Here is a 15,781-nt window from a genome sequence, read left to right as displayed (position 1 = left end):
CCCAATAATAAGTGATTTTTAATTCTTTGAAATTTTTGGTGGAACATTTCCACAGCACTATTCCACTCAGTGTTTGAAAACACACTCTTCTGAATCAGAGATAGCAGAACCTTTGAGGACTGATGTTTGAACTTTAATCATTTACTTGGAAAAGAAAACAAGCCTTAAAACAAAGTTGTTCCAAAAGCTTGGCACACAGTATAATGTATTGTCATGCCATGCTCCAGCTTTGTTGAAGGACGTGATGGCGTAGACCTCCTGGGCCACATTGTGATGTCAAGTCCATCCAACATTGTGTTCTTGATTTGGTTACAAGTTCAGTGAGTTATGACATTCTTCCACTCCCTAACCATACCTGAAACTCCTGTTCCTTGGGAAACTCCTGCTGCCTCAATCATAGCCCATTCTGGAAGGAGTCAGAATTACATGAATAGAATTGTGGCCAAATGAAAATAATGCTGACCAAAATCAATTGGCTTGCAAGCCTATAAACAGCCATTCTAAGTGAGACCCTGCAGGAGGCTGTGACCCTGTATCTTCTAGTATTCTGGGGTGCATTGACAGTGTGACCAGCAGGTTGAGGGAGGTTCTCCTTCCCCTCTACTCTGGTGAGGCCACACCTGGAGTACTGTATCCAGTTCTGGGCTCCTCAGTTCAAAAGAGACAGGGAACCTGGAGAGTCCAATGGACTGCCACAAAGATGACCGGGGGACTGGAGTATCTCTTTTATGAGGAGAGGCTGAGAGACCTGGCACTCTTTAGCCTGGGAAAGAGGAGACTGAGAGGAGATCTTATGAATGCATATAGATATCTAAAGGGTGGAGGTCATGAAGATAGGGCTGGACTGTTTTTATTGGTGCCTTGCAATAGGACAAGGGGCAATGGGCACAAACCAGAATACAGAAGGCTTCACTTAAATGTAAAGAAAAACTCCTTTACTTTGGGAGTGACTCAGCGCTGGAACAGACTTCCCAGAGAGGTGGTCAATATCCACTGGAGAATTTCAAAACGTGCCTGGACACGTTCTTGCGCAACCTGATCCAGGTCAACCTGCTTTAGCAGGGGGGTTGGACTGGGTCCCTGGAGATCCCTTCCAACCCCTAGCACACTCTGATTCCCCCTGAGCTCGGGCACCTCTCAGGACAGATTCCACAAAAGCTTCAGAGAACAGATTTTGTGAGGATTTAAAATAGTAGATTCCACAAAGATTTTCAAGATCGTCTACCGAGAGATGCTGATAAAGAGAAAGGGTACAAAGATTGTCTGCTGACAGATACTGACAAAGGAGAACAGTGAGTAATTAACTACAGCTGGATTTTGTGAGGTTTCAAAGATCTTTTGGCACCGACAATTTATTACAACTTGCAAAAGGAGAGCAGCTTAACCCCTACATCTGTGTGTGTCTATTAGCATGGGTGTGGGATTCAATCCAGGGAACTTTGTTGTCAGTCTCGTGTGAACCTTGCTATTTTCAAATCTTTAATCATAGAATCTTTTGGGTTGGAAGGGACCTTAAAGATCACTTATTTCCCACCCCCCTGCCAATTAGGTCACTGTAAGTTTTATTAAATCACTCTGATAATTGCTGATGATTAAGTATTGTTAAGAAACGGTCAATCTAATCTTGTGATTTATTCTAAGAGTGTTTATAAATCTTAAATTGCTACTACCTCAAGGCTGTGTAGGATCTGTGTAGTAGGTAATAGAGTGAATTTTGCCACTGTGCTGTCTTATGTCACTCTTTAACAAATGCATATTAAAATCACTTCTGCAAGTGCTTTTGGCTGTGATTATTTAGGTGATTTAAACACTCCTCTGTGGCAGAGGAGCCTTCTGGAGTCTTTCTGGCCACAGCTTTAGGGTGTGGAAAATTTCCTTGCAACAAAACTATTGATATCCGTGTCACCTTCTTCAAGCAGTCAAGAGGGTCCATACCAAAAATCCTCAAAATGAGCCATTTTGCAGCTGCATATGTGTCTTCCTTTGAAATGGTTGCTTGTACTGGTGTTAGGGGGAGGCAGGTATAGGGAAAGGCTAGTGAACAGGTTGAATGCACTGGCAGCTGCCCTGGTTTAGGCCCTGCCAACTGCACTTTCAAAGCAAGTGGGCTGGATTACTTGGCTAAGATCTCTTTGCGTGGTTAATTCTTTTGTTTGTTCTGCAAGTTTGTTTTGAAGTAACTTTTTTTTTTCATGTTTAATTTGGCCAATGTCTTAAAATAAATAATACTTGCAGAATACAAAATGCATTTTTTGGACAAAGTGAATGTTGTAAACCCAAGATTTTAGTCTGGAAATGTATTAAATCATAACCCTGTACAATTCATATACTAGAGGTAATGGAAAACACTCTGCTTGTTTGTGGAGAAAAAGTAATGTATCTCTACATATCTGTCTGTGCACTAGGACGTGGTGGTAGTTACAGCTAAGCAGCATAACTGTGTGCTCTTGAGAAAACTGAGCAGCTTCTGGTTTCCTCACCGAGTTGATTTACTCACCCCTGCCCACATTTCCTCACTGCTGTGCAGATTGCATGGTTGCAGATGTGACCTTTCACAGTCTTTACAGTAAGATTAACCCTTTGAATAAGGAGTGGTTTTCCATGCAGTCTCTCTTAGCACAAAAGAAGGAGCACGACTACAATCTCAAGAGAGACTACCTCTACTGCTAGGATGCCGAATTTGATGCTACCACAGCTTGTTTCACAAAGGTAAATCCTCAGATAACTGGCATCCCCAGGCAGTAGCAGAGACAGGGGAAAGGGCAGTACCAGTGTGGGAAGAACAGATGAGAAGGGTGGAGGTGTGAAAAGTAGAGGGAGCTCTAGGGTAAGCTTCCTTTTACATTGCCCACAGCCATGCAGAGCCTGGACTGCTGCAGCTTCCAAGTTTTATTTAGTGGGTTCAGTAGGTTGGTTTGTTTAACTGGCATTAATTTCTTGCTCCTGGGAGAGCTCCCAGATCTGCAGGCTGTATGTGATGGTGCCCTATCCCACTGTACTACAGAAACCCCTGTCGTGGTGGTGTGACATGAACTTTGTAAGGCCTCTGTGCTTGCAACTTTTTCTGCTCAGCCCTGCCAGGGCACTCACATTTCTGGGCTGTTGTTCTAGCAGTTTTTAAACAAGGGAGCATTTGCTGCTTCCTCCTTCAGACTTATGTCTGCTTGTATTTAATGTGACTCATTGTGTATTTCATTTGGTAAGAAAAATAGGGTGAGGGAAATATACTCCAATGCTACTCCAATGTTACCACTGAAATCTCTTGCAGTCTTTTAAAGGCTCATATTTAAGGCTCCTGAATGAGCACGCTGTATCTAGTAATGGAAGTACTGCAAAGTACAGAAGCAGTGAACAATGCCATATGCAAATCAATGTTTCTAATGGTTGAAACCCTCAATCAGTGGATTTCAACCTCCTGCTCTAAGGAACTCTTCAGTGCTTGCAATCACCCTAAATTCTGTCTTTTCTGAGACAACTCTACAATGATAGTTCGCTTGTAGTTGAGGGTAGGCAGCCTATTCTGCTTCCCACTATTCAGAAAGACTTTTCCAAATGAGAATACTGCAGCTAAAAAGTACTTACCTGCCTGATTTCAGGGGAAAACATTCCCTCTAGATGCAGATTTTTCTGACAGATGACTGTTGGAAAGTGATGCATAGCTAAACAGAAATGACTCGGAAAGCCGCTGGGATAAGTGCAAGGGGCAGGTGTGGTTGTATTGCTGGCAACTAACGACAGTAAGGTTGTAATGACAGGACTTTGATACAAAGAAACTCAGGGAAGCAAGCTGCACACACTGACACATAGCGCAGGAATTAGGGAGTCTGAAGACATTAGAGTAAACCCATTTTTAAGACCCTCAGTTCTGCTACTCAAACTCCCCAGAAGACCACCTTTCACCTCAACTTTGGTTGAGCCAACACAGATAGCAAAAGTCAATTGCAATCAATGACCGAGAAGTGTAACAATGAAACTTGAACTGCTCTTTCTAGCCATGTGTTCAATGACTTGATTTTATATTGGTACAATTAGTCTCTGCATTGCTCAGCATTGCAACTTCTTTAGTGTGTACTTTCATTCTTTCCAGTCTATCACAGGAACAGTTGATTCCTGGTTCGTGGCAGGACTACACTGTACCTTCCTAGATTGCTCAATAGAAGTTTATGTCCAAAGGAAACTCATTAATCTTTACTTCTCCTGTTTCTGTCCACTTTGTATTCTTCATGCCCAACTCAGAAGCTGCAAGACACCAGCCATGCTCACTTCCCACCTTCTCCTGCATGCTGCAGTGTTGGGACTCACAATCCTTCAGGCCCTTGCCTCCAGCACCTTCATTGCAGCCGTCTATGAGCATGCAGTCATCCTGCCAGATGTCACTGACAAGCCTGTTTCTCCTGAGGAGGCTTTGGCCCTGATGAACAAAAACATGGGTGTCTTGGAAGGGGCCATCAAGGAAGCTGCCCAACAGGTACAAGGTATATTTTGAGCATTGTTAATTTGTGTTTTCTTCTGCTGCTGCCCATCCTGGTTATCCACTGATGGATGAATTCTTACTGGAATCTGTTGTGTCAGGGTGCCCACATAATTGTGACTCCAGAAGATGGCATCTATGGCTGGCGTTTCTCGAGAGAAACCATCTACCCCTACCTGGAGGATATCCCTGATCCAGCAGTGAACTGGATTCCCTGCACGGACTCTACAAGGTGATTTTAGTGTTTTTCTTTCTGCAGTGATTTGTGTGTGTGTAGGGTTGTGATTACCCCACAACTAGTTTGGAGAAATTAGCCCCCCCCCAGATGAATTGCCAGACTAGCTCAGCTATATTTAAAAGCAAATTGCAATCTAGAAATATGAAATGCAATGAGTATGTACAAAATATACAATATATGTACCATATATATATATATTTACAGTTTATAAACAACACAGAAACTCCTCAGTTCCTCCTGGATGGAGCCAGGGAATCTGTTCACCTCCTCCCCCACTCCCTCCCTGCTCCCTGTTACCCTGTGCAGTAGTCAAAACAGATACCCTGGCAAGGCTACAGGAGAGAGAGAGAGGAAAGTAGCAAGCAGAGAGAGAGAGAGAGGAAAGTAGAAAGCAGAGAGAGAGAGAGGAAAGTAGCAAGCAGTAGCGACAGAAGAACAGAGAGAACTGTTTATGCCTCTGCTCTGTATGCCCCTTAGCAATCCAATGAATTATATAGATCTTACCATTATTTTCCTTTTGCTTCCAATGGGAATTTATTTTACTTTTAGTCTTTGCATTCATGGACTAGGCTAAAGTTCCCCCTTCAAACTGTAACTATGATTTCAAACTCGTGAGTCATGAAGTCATGAGCTGCTTGCAGTAAATGCCTAAGAACTGCTAATGCTTTTGACACAACAGCAAGTTTCAATCAAAGTTTTATACAAAGGTAAGTTGCATGACAAAATATAACAAGTCCAAGACTTATTGATGAGAGTACATTAAAAAACAAACAAACAAACAAACAAACAACATTTTTTCTTGAATTGGACACTTTCCTAAAAGTGAAATTCAGCCAATATGCAGACTTTAGCTTACTGACTGTACAGGAAGCATCTTGATTTTGGGGTCTGGGAAAAGCTTTAATGCCAGACATGCTGCTTCTCATGAGGACAGACTGAAGGAGCTGGGGCTGTTCAGTCTGGAAAAAAGAAGGCTCCGAGGTGACCTTATTGTGGCGTTCCAGTATCCGAAGGGGGCCTACAAGAAGGCTGGGGAGGGACTTAGGGTAACAGGTAGTGATAGGTCTAGGGGGAACGGAATGAAGCTGGAGGTGGGGAGATTCAGACTGGACATGAGGAGGAAGTTCTTCACCATGAGAGTGGCGAAGCCCTGGAATGGATTGTCCGGGGAGGTGGTTGAGGCCCCATTCCTGGAGGTGTTTAAGCCCAGGCTGGATGAGGCTCTGGCCAGCCTGATCTAGTGAGGTGTCCCTGCCCATGGCAGAAGGGTTGGAACTAGATGATCCTTGTGGTCCCTTCCAACCCTGACTGATTCTATGATTCTATGATTGATTCTGCTTTCAGGGCTTTTTTTTCATATTATTTTTAATAGAATGGATTGTATGTTCATAACATACATTTGTTTTTATTTGCTTTGTTGGTTTGTTTGCTTTTTCTTACAAGTGCTGTGTTCAAACAAAAGCACACATGCCATTTCTGTGAACAGCCAAGAACTAGTTACTGAGCAGCTAATAATAGAGTTGATGAGTTCAGTAGTCAAAAGTCCAAACTTCTGAGTTTGGGCTACAAGCCCAGAAACTTTTAATCATAGTTTTTCATATTTAAGATCAGATAAAGTCCACATTGCTAGAGTCTGTACTGTAGAACATGACAGAATAGAATAGAATAGAATAGAATAGAATAGAATAGAATAGAATAGAATAGGAATTAACCAGGTTGGAAGAGACCTTCGAGATCATCGTGTCCAACCCATCATCTAACCCCATCTAATCAACTAAACCATGGCACCAAGCAACCCATCAAGTCTCCTTCTAAACACCTCCAGTGATGGTGACTCCACCACCTCCCCGGGCAGCCCATTCCAATGGGCATTCATGATCTCTGTGAAGAATTTCTTCCTAACATCCAGTCTAAACCTCCCCTGGTGCAGCTTGAGACTGTGTCCTCTTGTTCTGGTGCTGGTTGCCTGGGAGAAGAGACCAGCCCCCACCTGGCTACAACTTCCCTTCAGGTAGTTGTAGACAGCAATAAGGTCTCCCCTGAGCCTTCTCTTCTCCAGGCTAAGCAACCCCAGCTCCCTCAGCCTCTCCTCATAGGGCTTGTGCTCCAAACTTCTCGCTAGCTTTGTTGTCCTTCTGTGGACACGTTCCAGCAAGTCAACATCTTTCCTAAACTGATCTGTCATACAAGCATCATATTCTATCAGGAACAGGATAACCTGTAGTTGAGTGCTGGACTTCATATCTGTACAGCATGCAGTAAGTACTCAGCAATTGAACTCCAGCCATGGTCTGCCTTTTTCACCATGGCTTTCTACATCTGCTCAATGATGATGTACTTAGAGCATATTATTACATCTGTGAGGGTGTAATTCCTCAGTGGTCTAGAGAGGAAGACTCACAGCAGATAGAAGTGCATAAGTAGCTGAGACATACGTAGCTAAAATACATGGAGCCTTTCACTCACTGAATGTGATCTGTGGGGTACTGTGTGTCTGAGCAGGTCTTTATTCCAGTTCTTTGCACAGTGAGTTGTGAATGTGATCTGTGGTGTCTCTTCACTGCTCTTAATTGGCATTTTCATTAGTGGCTTTTGAGAATGTAACACCTATTATCACAGTCTGGCAAGCCCTGTTCTTTGGTGCTATATATGTGTCCTGCCTGGTGGTCCTCCTGTGTGGCCCATGCGCACCTTGCAAAGCCACATGCATTACCAACTTCAGATGGATGTCTGCTCTCTTTCTGGCTTGGTATGGTTACTTCAGAGATGGTGTCAGTTTATGGCACATGACTCATGAATGTCCAACTGCTGCTTATGCCATAACTAGAGGATTGTGTGCTTCCAGCTGGGGGAGGAAATGAATTGCTATGATGATACTATTCCACAGCTCAACTCTGCTTGGTGTGTCATAGGCCCAGAGCTTCAGTCATCAGATGCCACTGTGCTAAACACCAAGTTTGTCTTTTCCTCTGCCCAGCAATTCCTCTCCTACCCTTTCCCAGCCTTAGAATTATTTGCTTGCTGCACAGCACATTCCAGGTGCCAAGGGGTGCTGACAGGCAGCCCAGGGGTGGCATGTTCTTCTGGACACCAATGAGAATGCTCCAGGGCCTCAAGGTGCAGGAGGCAATCCTGTGTATCTGCCTGCCCTGCCATGACAACAGGATAAAAATGCTGCCAGCAGGCCCTCAGCATGCCAGTGATGGACACCACAGGCAGATTTTAAAATGATTTTTATTTGTTCTTTTCCCTAAAATACCTTAGATTTGCTCCTGCTCCAGTGCAGGAACGACTCAGCTGCATGGCCAGGCAGAACTCCATCTATGTGGTTGCAAACATTGGGGACAAGAAGCTGTGTAACTCCAGTGATCCCAGCTGCCCCAGCGATGGTCGCTATCAGTACAATACCAATGTTGTCTTTGATCCAGAGGGGAAACTGGTGGCTCGTTACCACAAGGTAAAGTGGCCGTGGAAATCAGGAGCTGTTTTTCCACTACTTCCAAAATGTCTCCGTTTGGCATGAGAATTAAATGCCACTCATTGCCTCATGGTAGATTTTTGTTTCTGTTTTATAATTTTTATAATGTAAAAGAATTTCTCTCTTGCTGTGAAGTGTTGACTCCAGATTTGCATTTGCTGTCATATTTCTCACAAGAGATTGGAATGAAAAGTGATTTCTCAAGTCCAATTTAGTGGCATAGGGTTTTGTTCATGAACTCTCTCACTGAAAATTCTGCCTATGAAGCATGTTTAGTGGCAGATTTTCACCAGACTACCTCTTCATGTTCCAGGATTTTACAAGGTTCATCTGCATCTTGTCTTAGATGAGCAGTCTGTCTGATTTAGGGAAGATGGACTCTTTCCTGAACTTGGGGTTTTTTTAACTAATGATGTTTTTGCAAAGCAGGAATTATCATGGCAAAACCACAAGACATAAACTGAGTGTGAAGACAGATGAGGGCATTGAAACATTTTCATTCAAAGAATATATCTGCTTCCAGTTTTATGTGCTTGCCTGCAGGGTTCATCAATGTTTAGGGCGCATCTGCCAGATAGCATGCCAATGTGGCTAAACTGAAGTCAGTTGTTTAACGTGTTACAGGCAATATTTCACCTGGTTCTCCTGACTCCGAGGTGACCTTACTGGGGCCTTCCAGTATCTGAAGAGGGCCTACAAGAAGGCTGGGGAGGGACTTGTTAGGATATCAGGTAGTGAAAGGACTCGGGGGAACGGAATGAAGCTGGAGGTGGGGAGATTCAGGCTGGACATGAGGAGGAAGTTCTTCACCGCGAGAGTGGTGAAGCCCTGGAATGGGTTGTCCAGGGAGGTGGTTGAGGCCCCATCCCTGGAGGTGTTTAAGAGCAGGCTGGATGAGGCTCTGGCCAGCCTGATCTAGTGTGGGGTATCCCTGTCCATGGCAAGGGGGTTGGAACTAGATGATCCTTGTGGTCCCTTCCAACCCTGACTGATTCTATGATTCTCTGATTCTTCAGGTACTAGGACATTTATTTGTGAGCAAACTGGGTGAGGGGGGACCCTAGTAATGTGAGTCTGATTCCCTGTGTGCCAGTGTGGCATGACCCAGGCACTAAGTGGCAAGTTCAATAAACTCAAACCTCTTTTCTTATTCTGTACACATCTTTATTCTCCATGCCACATGAAGATTAACAACTCTTTTAGTAAACATGAATGTGAAGGAAGAAAGAAAATGTTGGAAAGCGGAGAATAGAATAGACTAGGATAGGATTAACCAGGATGGAAAAGACCTTTGAGATCATCAAGTCCAACCTATCACCCAACACCGTCTAATCAACTAAACAATGGCACTAAGTGCCTCATCCAGTCTCTTCCTAAATACCTCCGGTGATGGTGACTCAAATGTTGCTAACTTGTATTTTTGTGTTGGCTAAGATGATCTACTTCCCCCCATTGCTATTGCCTTTTTTTCTTCTTTGCTCTGCAGTCTCCCAGTGCTGTCATGCTTCCTGCTGGAGCTGTGTGCTTCCCGTCTGTGTACTTCTGTGTATCTCTACACCAGGGTCATAAATTCTGTCTTTGGGAACTAGATCCTTCATGCTTCTCTTCCTTTATTTTTATTTTAATGTGCATCTTTCAGGTCACCAGAATTATAAACTAGGTGGGGAGAATGGAAAGATTATTCTTTACAGGAGATGCAGGTGGGTAACACCAACAGACATGCAGATAGCAGCCTGCTTTCCTAGCTAGATGCCATGGCAATATGTTTGTCCATATCCACCTTTTGTGCCCTGTGGTCACCACAGAATTTTATCTTGACTTCCTATATGTGAAAGCTTCAAACATAGGTCAAAACACTTCTCTGGTTGTTCTGAATGGTTTTAGGAAAGGACTCCAGGATATTGCAATAAGTGCTTTTAACCAGTGTTTATTTTTCTTACCCTGCAGTATAATCTCTTTATGTCAGAAACTCAATTTGATTACCCAAAAGAGCCAGAAGCTGTCACATTTGAGACCCCCTTTGGGAAGTTTGGCATTTTCACTTGCTTTGACATCCTTTTCCATGAGCCTGCTGTGGTCCTGGTGAGCAAGTTGCAGGTGGACACTGTGCTCTTCCCGACAGCTTGGATGAATGTCCTACCATTTCTGACTGCAGTTGAGTTTCATTCTGCCTGGGCTATGGGCATGGGTGTCAACTTCTTAGCTGCCGATACACACTGCACCAACATGTCTATGACAGGTAATCAATTCTCAATCTGTCTGAAAAACATTTATAACCATGAATTCTTTTATCCCTCTTCTACAAGGTAACTTTAGCTGGAATGTGAAGTGTCTGGTCACCAGATTTTAAATCTGACAAATCCCGTCTCTACTGGTGCCATGTGATGTACAGCAAAGAGTGCGATGTTTTCTTTGCCCTAGCTTCTTAGGATTTTCCTTTCTTTCTTTTAGCACCTCTAAACAGGTAATGAGTTACTGCCCCTTCTACCTGAGGAAAAACATCTGAAACTTAGGCTCTTTACATTTCCACCTCTAAGTCTGGGACTGAATGCCAAACTGTACCTACTCTTGTAAACTACATACATGGCTCCATTTATTCTGGCCAAATGAAAGACTTATTTGTAGCTACATTTAACAGTCATGGAAAAGCATTAAAAAGAAATTTTTCAGACCTGTTGCAGTAACACTGCCAAAAGCCTGCATTTCTTTTTAAGAATCTAGCATTGATTTTCTAGATCTTACTTTATAGGATTATTTCAGCTAGGCTAGTATCTTCACTGAGCTGTGAAACCACAGTAATGGCTTGGGGCTTCTCATTTAAAATGCCTGACAGGCTACTGCTTGTCCATTTTATGTGGCTCTTCAGCAGTGATGGGTATGACAGATGTTCTTTGATGTCTCTTGTCACTTGACACTGCTCAGGTGTGAATTCCCCATGTAGAGATGAGTCCTCTGATAGTGTAAGTGGGGATAGACAGCTGCTATTTCTTCTGTGTTCACCAGGACAGGCGTACCCTGAAGAAGAGGAGGCTCAGGGGAGACCTTTTTGCTGTCTACAGCTACCTGAAGGGAGGTTGTAGCTGGGTGGAGGTTGGTCTCTTCTCCCAGGCAACCAGCACCAGAACAAGAGGACACAGTCTCAAGCTGCACCAGGGGAGGTTTAGGCTGGATGTTAGGAAGAAGTTCTTCATAGAAAGAGTAATTGGCCATTGGAATGGGTTGCCCAGGGAGGTGGTGGAGTCACCATCACTGGATTGTTTAAGAAGAGACTGGATGGGGTGCTTGGTGCCATGGTTTTGTTGATTAGATGGTCTTGGGTGAGGGGTTGGACTTGATGATCTCAAATGTGTTTTCCAACCTGGTTAGTTCTATCCTATCCTATCCTATCCTATCCTATCCTATCCTATCCTATCCTATCCTATCCTATCCTATCCTATCCTATCCTAATTCTATTCTGTAAGTTGGCAGGAGGCACAATTGAAAAACCAATATGAAATTCTTTATTCTTTATAGACTGACCATTATTATGCTCTCCTCAGGGAGTGGTATTTATGCACCAGATGGAGCCAGAACATACTACTACAATATGAAAACTGAGGATGGTCACCTCCTCATTGCTGAACTAGATTCACACCCTCGCCTTTCTTCTGCTTCCTCACCTGATGTCAAGTGGAACTCACATGCGTCGCGTGTTGAAAGGTTTTCACGCAATGACCATGAATTTGGAGGACTCATCTTCCATGACAAGTTCACTTTCACTGACATCACTAAACCTGAGGGGAATCTCACTGTTTGCCAGAAAGACCTCTGCTGTCACTTGAGCTACAAGATGGCAGGGAAAAGAGAAGATGAAGTTTATGTGCTGGGTGCTTTTGATGGGCTTCATGTTGTTGAAGGACAGTACTATTTGCAGGTAATGACACTTTGGAGAGGGGTTAGTTACTTTAGGAATCTTCTTTACAGGAGAAACCTTCAGCTCCATAGGGGAAAAAGGCAATGCCTTTCTTGTGTGATGGAGTTCTGATGTCATGTTCCTTAGCAAAGGGAAGTAGTTGCTATACTATTGTGACCGCTTGAGGCTGTGCCTTTAAGGAAGGGGCACGCTGGCTAAATGTTTATAAACATCTATCTGAGCCTGCTTACCTTTAAATCCAACAAAAGCAGTGAAGGTCACTAAACCTCTGAAGCTTCTCACTGATTTTTTCTTTAGGCATGCCATGTTGGCTAAATTTAGGTCCCCTTTTTGTGACTATCTGAAATAAGTGTTCTGAATCATTTCTAATCTTCATCAAATGTCATCAAAAATCATATCTATCTTTGTGAAAGATATGATTCTCTTTGGAGAATAAATCTTATGAGGAGCAGCTGAGGGAGCTGGGGCTGTTTAGTTTGGAAAAGAGGAGGCTGAGGGGTGACCTTACTGCTGTCTACAATGACCTGAAAGGACATTATAGAGAGGCTTGTGCTGGTCTCTTCTCACAGGTAATAAGTGATACAACAAGAGGGAATGGCCTCATGCTGCAACTGGGTAGGTTTAGACTGGACATAAGGGAAACGTTTTTCACTGGAAGAGTGGTCAGGCATTGGAATGTGCTGCCCAGGGAGGTGGTTGAGTCACCAACCCTGGTTGTGTTTAAAGATCATTTGAATGTTGTGCTTGGGGATATGGTTTAGGAGTGAACCTTGTCGAGTAGGGTTATCGGTTGAACTTGGTGATCCTGAAGGTCTTTTCCAACCTGAATATTCCTGTGATTCTGTGATTTATTAAATACACTGGTAATTTAATTTAAGAGATGTTAATTTTTTGTCATTTACTCAAATGGCATGTGACTTCTAGTGGAAATGTCCACTCCTCTCTTTTAACCAAGTGTTTGGGAAGACAGAGAGTTACATCCTGGCTGAATTTACTTAAAACCTTCTTTACCTTCACACTTAAGTTACTGTGCCTATCTATTATTCTTTAGTTACTTCTGTTAGTCAATATGCTAGTTGCATATCAGTGGCTACAGGATATTGCTGTCTTCCCCTCCCCACAGATATGCACGCTGCTCAAGTGCAAGAGCACAGACCTGAACACGTGTGGGCAGCCAGTGGAGACAGCTCAGACCAAGTTTGAGATGTTCTCCCTCAGTGGCACGTTTGGCACCAACTACGTCTTTCCAGAAGTCTTGTACAGCGAGGTGCAGCTGGCACCTAGGGAGTTTGAGGTAATGGGGCACCCTGGAGCTGTGTCATGTGGAATAGTAATGAAATAAACTGTCTTGAAACAGCCAAAGTGAACTTGCTCATAGTGAATAAATAGATGGATTAAATGCCTTTTAATGAAGTAATCAGTAAGAGATGTGGTTTGACATGCCTTCTTCCTGTTTTGTCACATCTTTCTGAGCTGTTAGCGTGTCCCTGTGGCTATTCTCATCATGTCCTCTCACTGTTTTCAATCAGGTGTTGAATGATGGGCGCTTGGTAAGCAAGACAAGACCAACAAAACCAGTCGTCACTGTGACACTTTTTGGGCGATGGTATGAAAAGGATCATCTTGATATAAACCCTACAAACACCAACTTGCCACAGTATTTCCATAACTGAAGCTGTACACTGTTAATCTAAAGGAGATACAGCATCCTCTACTACAGCAATCCCAATTATGTTTCTTATTTAGAGTTGCTCAAACTTACCAGTGTTCTTTGTTTAGTAATTATGCAGCCAGAATATTTTATTGCTACTACTTGTTGGCAAGTATCTATTCTATTTCATAAGATTACTAACCTTTTATTAGTGCAAAATGGCAGTTGTGTTTCTCTGTTTTCTGGACTTTTGTTTTTCTAGCAATCAGAAAAACTGTGTTGTGAGCCAGAGGATACATTCTTACTGAAATGTAATTGCAGATAATTATGAGAACAGTAAATAAAAACAGTGAAAGCTGCTTTATGGCACTATTATACAAAAAAGCTCAAGAATGCTTTGCCTCTGATATATTACTTAAACTTCCCCCCCCACCCCGTTTGTATTGCTTTGCTTTTATTGCCTTTATGCCATTGGTGCCTGTTGTGTGGCACATGGCAGCACAGAATAGTCATAGAATCATAGAATCAATAAGGTTGGAAAAGACCTTAACGTCTTCATTGATGATCTGGATGAGGGGGTTGAGTCAGTCATCACCTGGCTACAACCTCCTTTCACGTAGTTGTAGAGAGCAATAAGGTCTCCCCTGAGCCTCCTCTTCTCCAGGCTAAACAACCCCAGCTCCTTCAGCCTCTCCTCATAGGGCTTGTGCTCCAAACCCCTCACCAACTTTGTTGCCCTTCTCTGGACATGTTCCATCAAGTCAACATCTTTCCTGAACTGAGGGGCCCAGAACTGGACACAGGACTCAAGGTATGGCCTAACCAGTGCTGAGTCCAGGGGGAGAATGACTTCTGTGCTCCTGCTGGCCACACTGTTCCTGATACAGGCTAGGATGCCTTTGATCTTCTTGGCCACCTGGGCACACTCCTGGCTCATGTTCATCCTACTATTGACCAGTACCCCCGGGTCCCCTTCTGCCTGGCCACTCTCCAGCCACTCTGACCCCAACCTGTAGCACTGCATGGGTTTGTTGTGGCCAATGTGCAGAATCTAGCACTTGGATGTGGTAAATCTCATGCCCTTGGACTCTGCCCACCTGTCCAGCCTGTTAAGGTTCCTCTGCAGAGCTCTCCTACCCTCAAACAGATCAACACCTGTCCCAGCTTGGTTTCCTCTGCAACCTTACTGATGATGGACTTGATCCCCTCGTCCAGGTCATTGATAAAGGTATTAAAGTCCAGGTCATTGATAAAGGTATTAAAGAGCATGGGGCCCAGCGCTGATTCCTGGGGGACACCACTAGTGACTGGCTGCCAGCTGGATGTGGCACCATTCACCACCACCCTCTGGGCTTGGCCCTCCAGCCAGTTCCTAACCCAGCACAGAGTGCTGCTGTCCAAGCCATGGGCTGACAGCTTGGCCAGGAGTTTACCATGGGGGATGGTGTCGAAGGCCTTGCTGAAGTCCAGGTAGACCACATCCACAGCCTGCCCCACACCCATCAGGTGGTCACCTGATCATAGAAGGAGATCAGGTTGGTCAGGCAGGACCTACCCTTCCTGAATCCATGCTGGAATGGTTACAAATAATTTGAGAGACGGTATTTGGAAAAGCAATATCTTACCTCTACTAACAATTCCCAGTTACGGGAATTTCTCTGGTGTCTTTTAATCAGAAAATCCTTCTGTAACTGCAGCTGCCTAATCCACGAGTGTGTGTGTGTGTGTGTGTGTGTATGTGTGAAAAACCCAAGAAAGAGAGGGTGAGTGCTATGCAGCTTACCTGTTTAAATACCTATGCTAATTTGTGTTGTGAAATGCTACCAAAAAGCATATTCCAAAAGCCAAAAAGGGCAGAAACTGATTACCATCAGTTTTCTGCATGCTCTAGCTTGCCCTAGCATGGAGGTCTGTGCCTGACATGCGGCTTGGGGCAAAGGGCCTGTCACCAACCACAGCCTTGGGGAGGGGGAGAGGTATTCCTGTCCCTTTTTCCCATGCTTCTCTGTGTTTCCCCCCATCTTGGCTCC

At 43.9% G+C, this 15,781-nt stretch overlaps 1 protein-coding gene across 2 annotated transcripts; it reads left to right on the top strand.

Annotated features, from left to right (window-relative positions):
- Nucleotides 1–1,117: 1,117 nt before the first annotated feature.
- On the top strand, nucleotides 1,118–14,032 carry LOC104308653 (pantetheinase). 2 transcript variants are annotated; one of them, XM_054162594.1, is made up of 9 exons: nucleotides 1,118–1,292; nucleotides 2,608–2,709; nucleotides 4,237–4,468; nucleotides 4,573–4,703; nucleotides 7,974–8,166; nucleotides 10,135–10,426; nucleotides 11,727–12,100; nucleotides 13,224–13,394; nucleotides 13,630–14,032. In XM_054162594.1, exons 2-9 carry the CDS (start codon nucleotides 2,672–2,674, stop codon nucleotides 13,771–13,773), a joined length of 1,575 nt encoding a protein of 524 aa, XP_054018569.1. In that variant the 5' UTR covers nucleotides 1,118–1,292; nucleotides 2,608–2,671; the 3' UTR covers nucleotides 13,774–14,032. The 2 variants fall into 2 exon arrangements, with proteins under 2 accessions (XP_054018569.1, XP_009908162.2); XM_009909860.2 differs by lacking the exon at nucleotides 2,608–2,709.
- Nucleotides 14,033–15,781: the final 1,749 nt, after the last annotated feature.

This window comes from Dryobates pubescens, chromosome 6 (genome assembly GCF_014839835.1).
Source record: "Dryobates pubescens isolate bDryPub1 chromosome 6, bDryPub1.pri, whole genome shotgun sequence".
In the NCBI taxonomy this organism is placed as follows: Eukaryota; Metazoa; Chordata; class Aves; order Piciformes; family Picidae; genus Dryobates; species Dryobates pubescens.
This window is presented reverse-complemented; position numbering and strand designations above follow the sequence as displayed.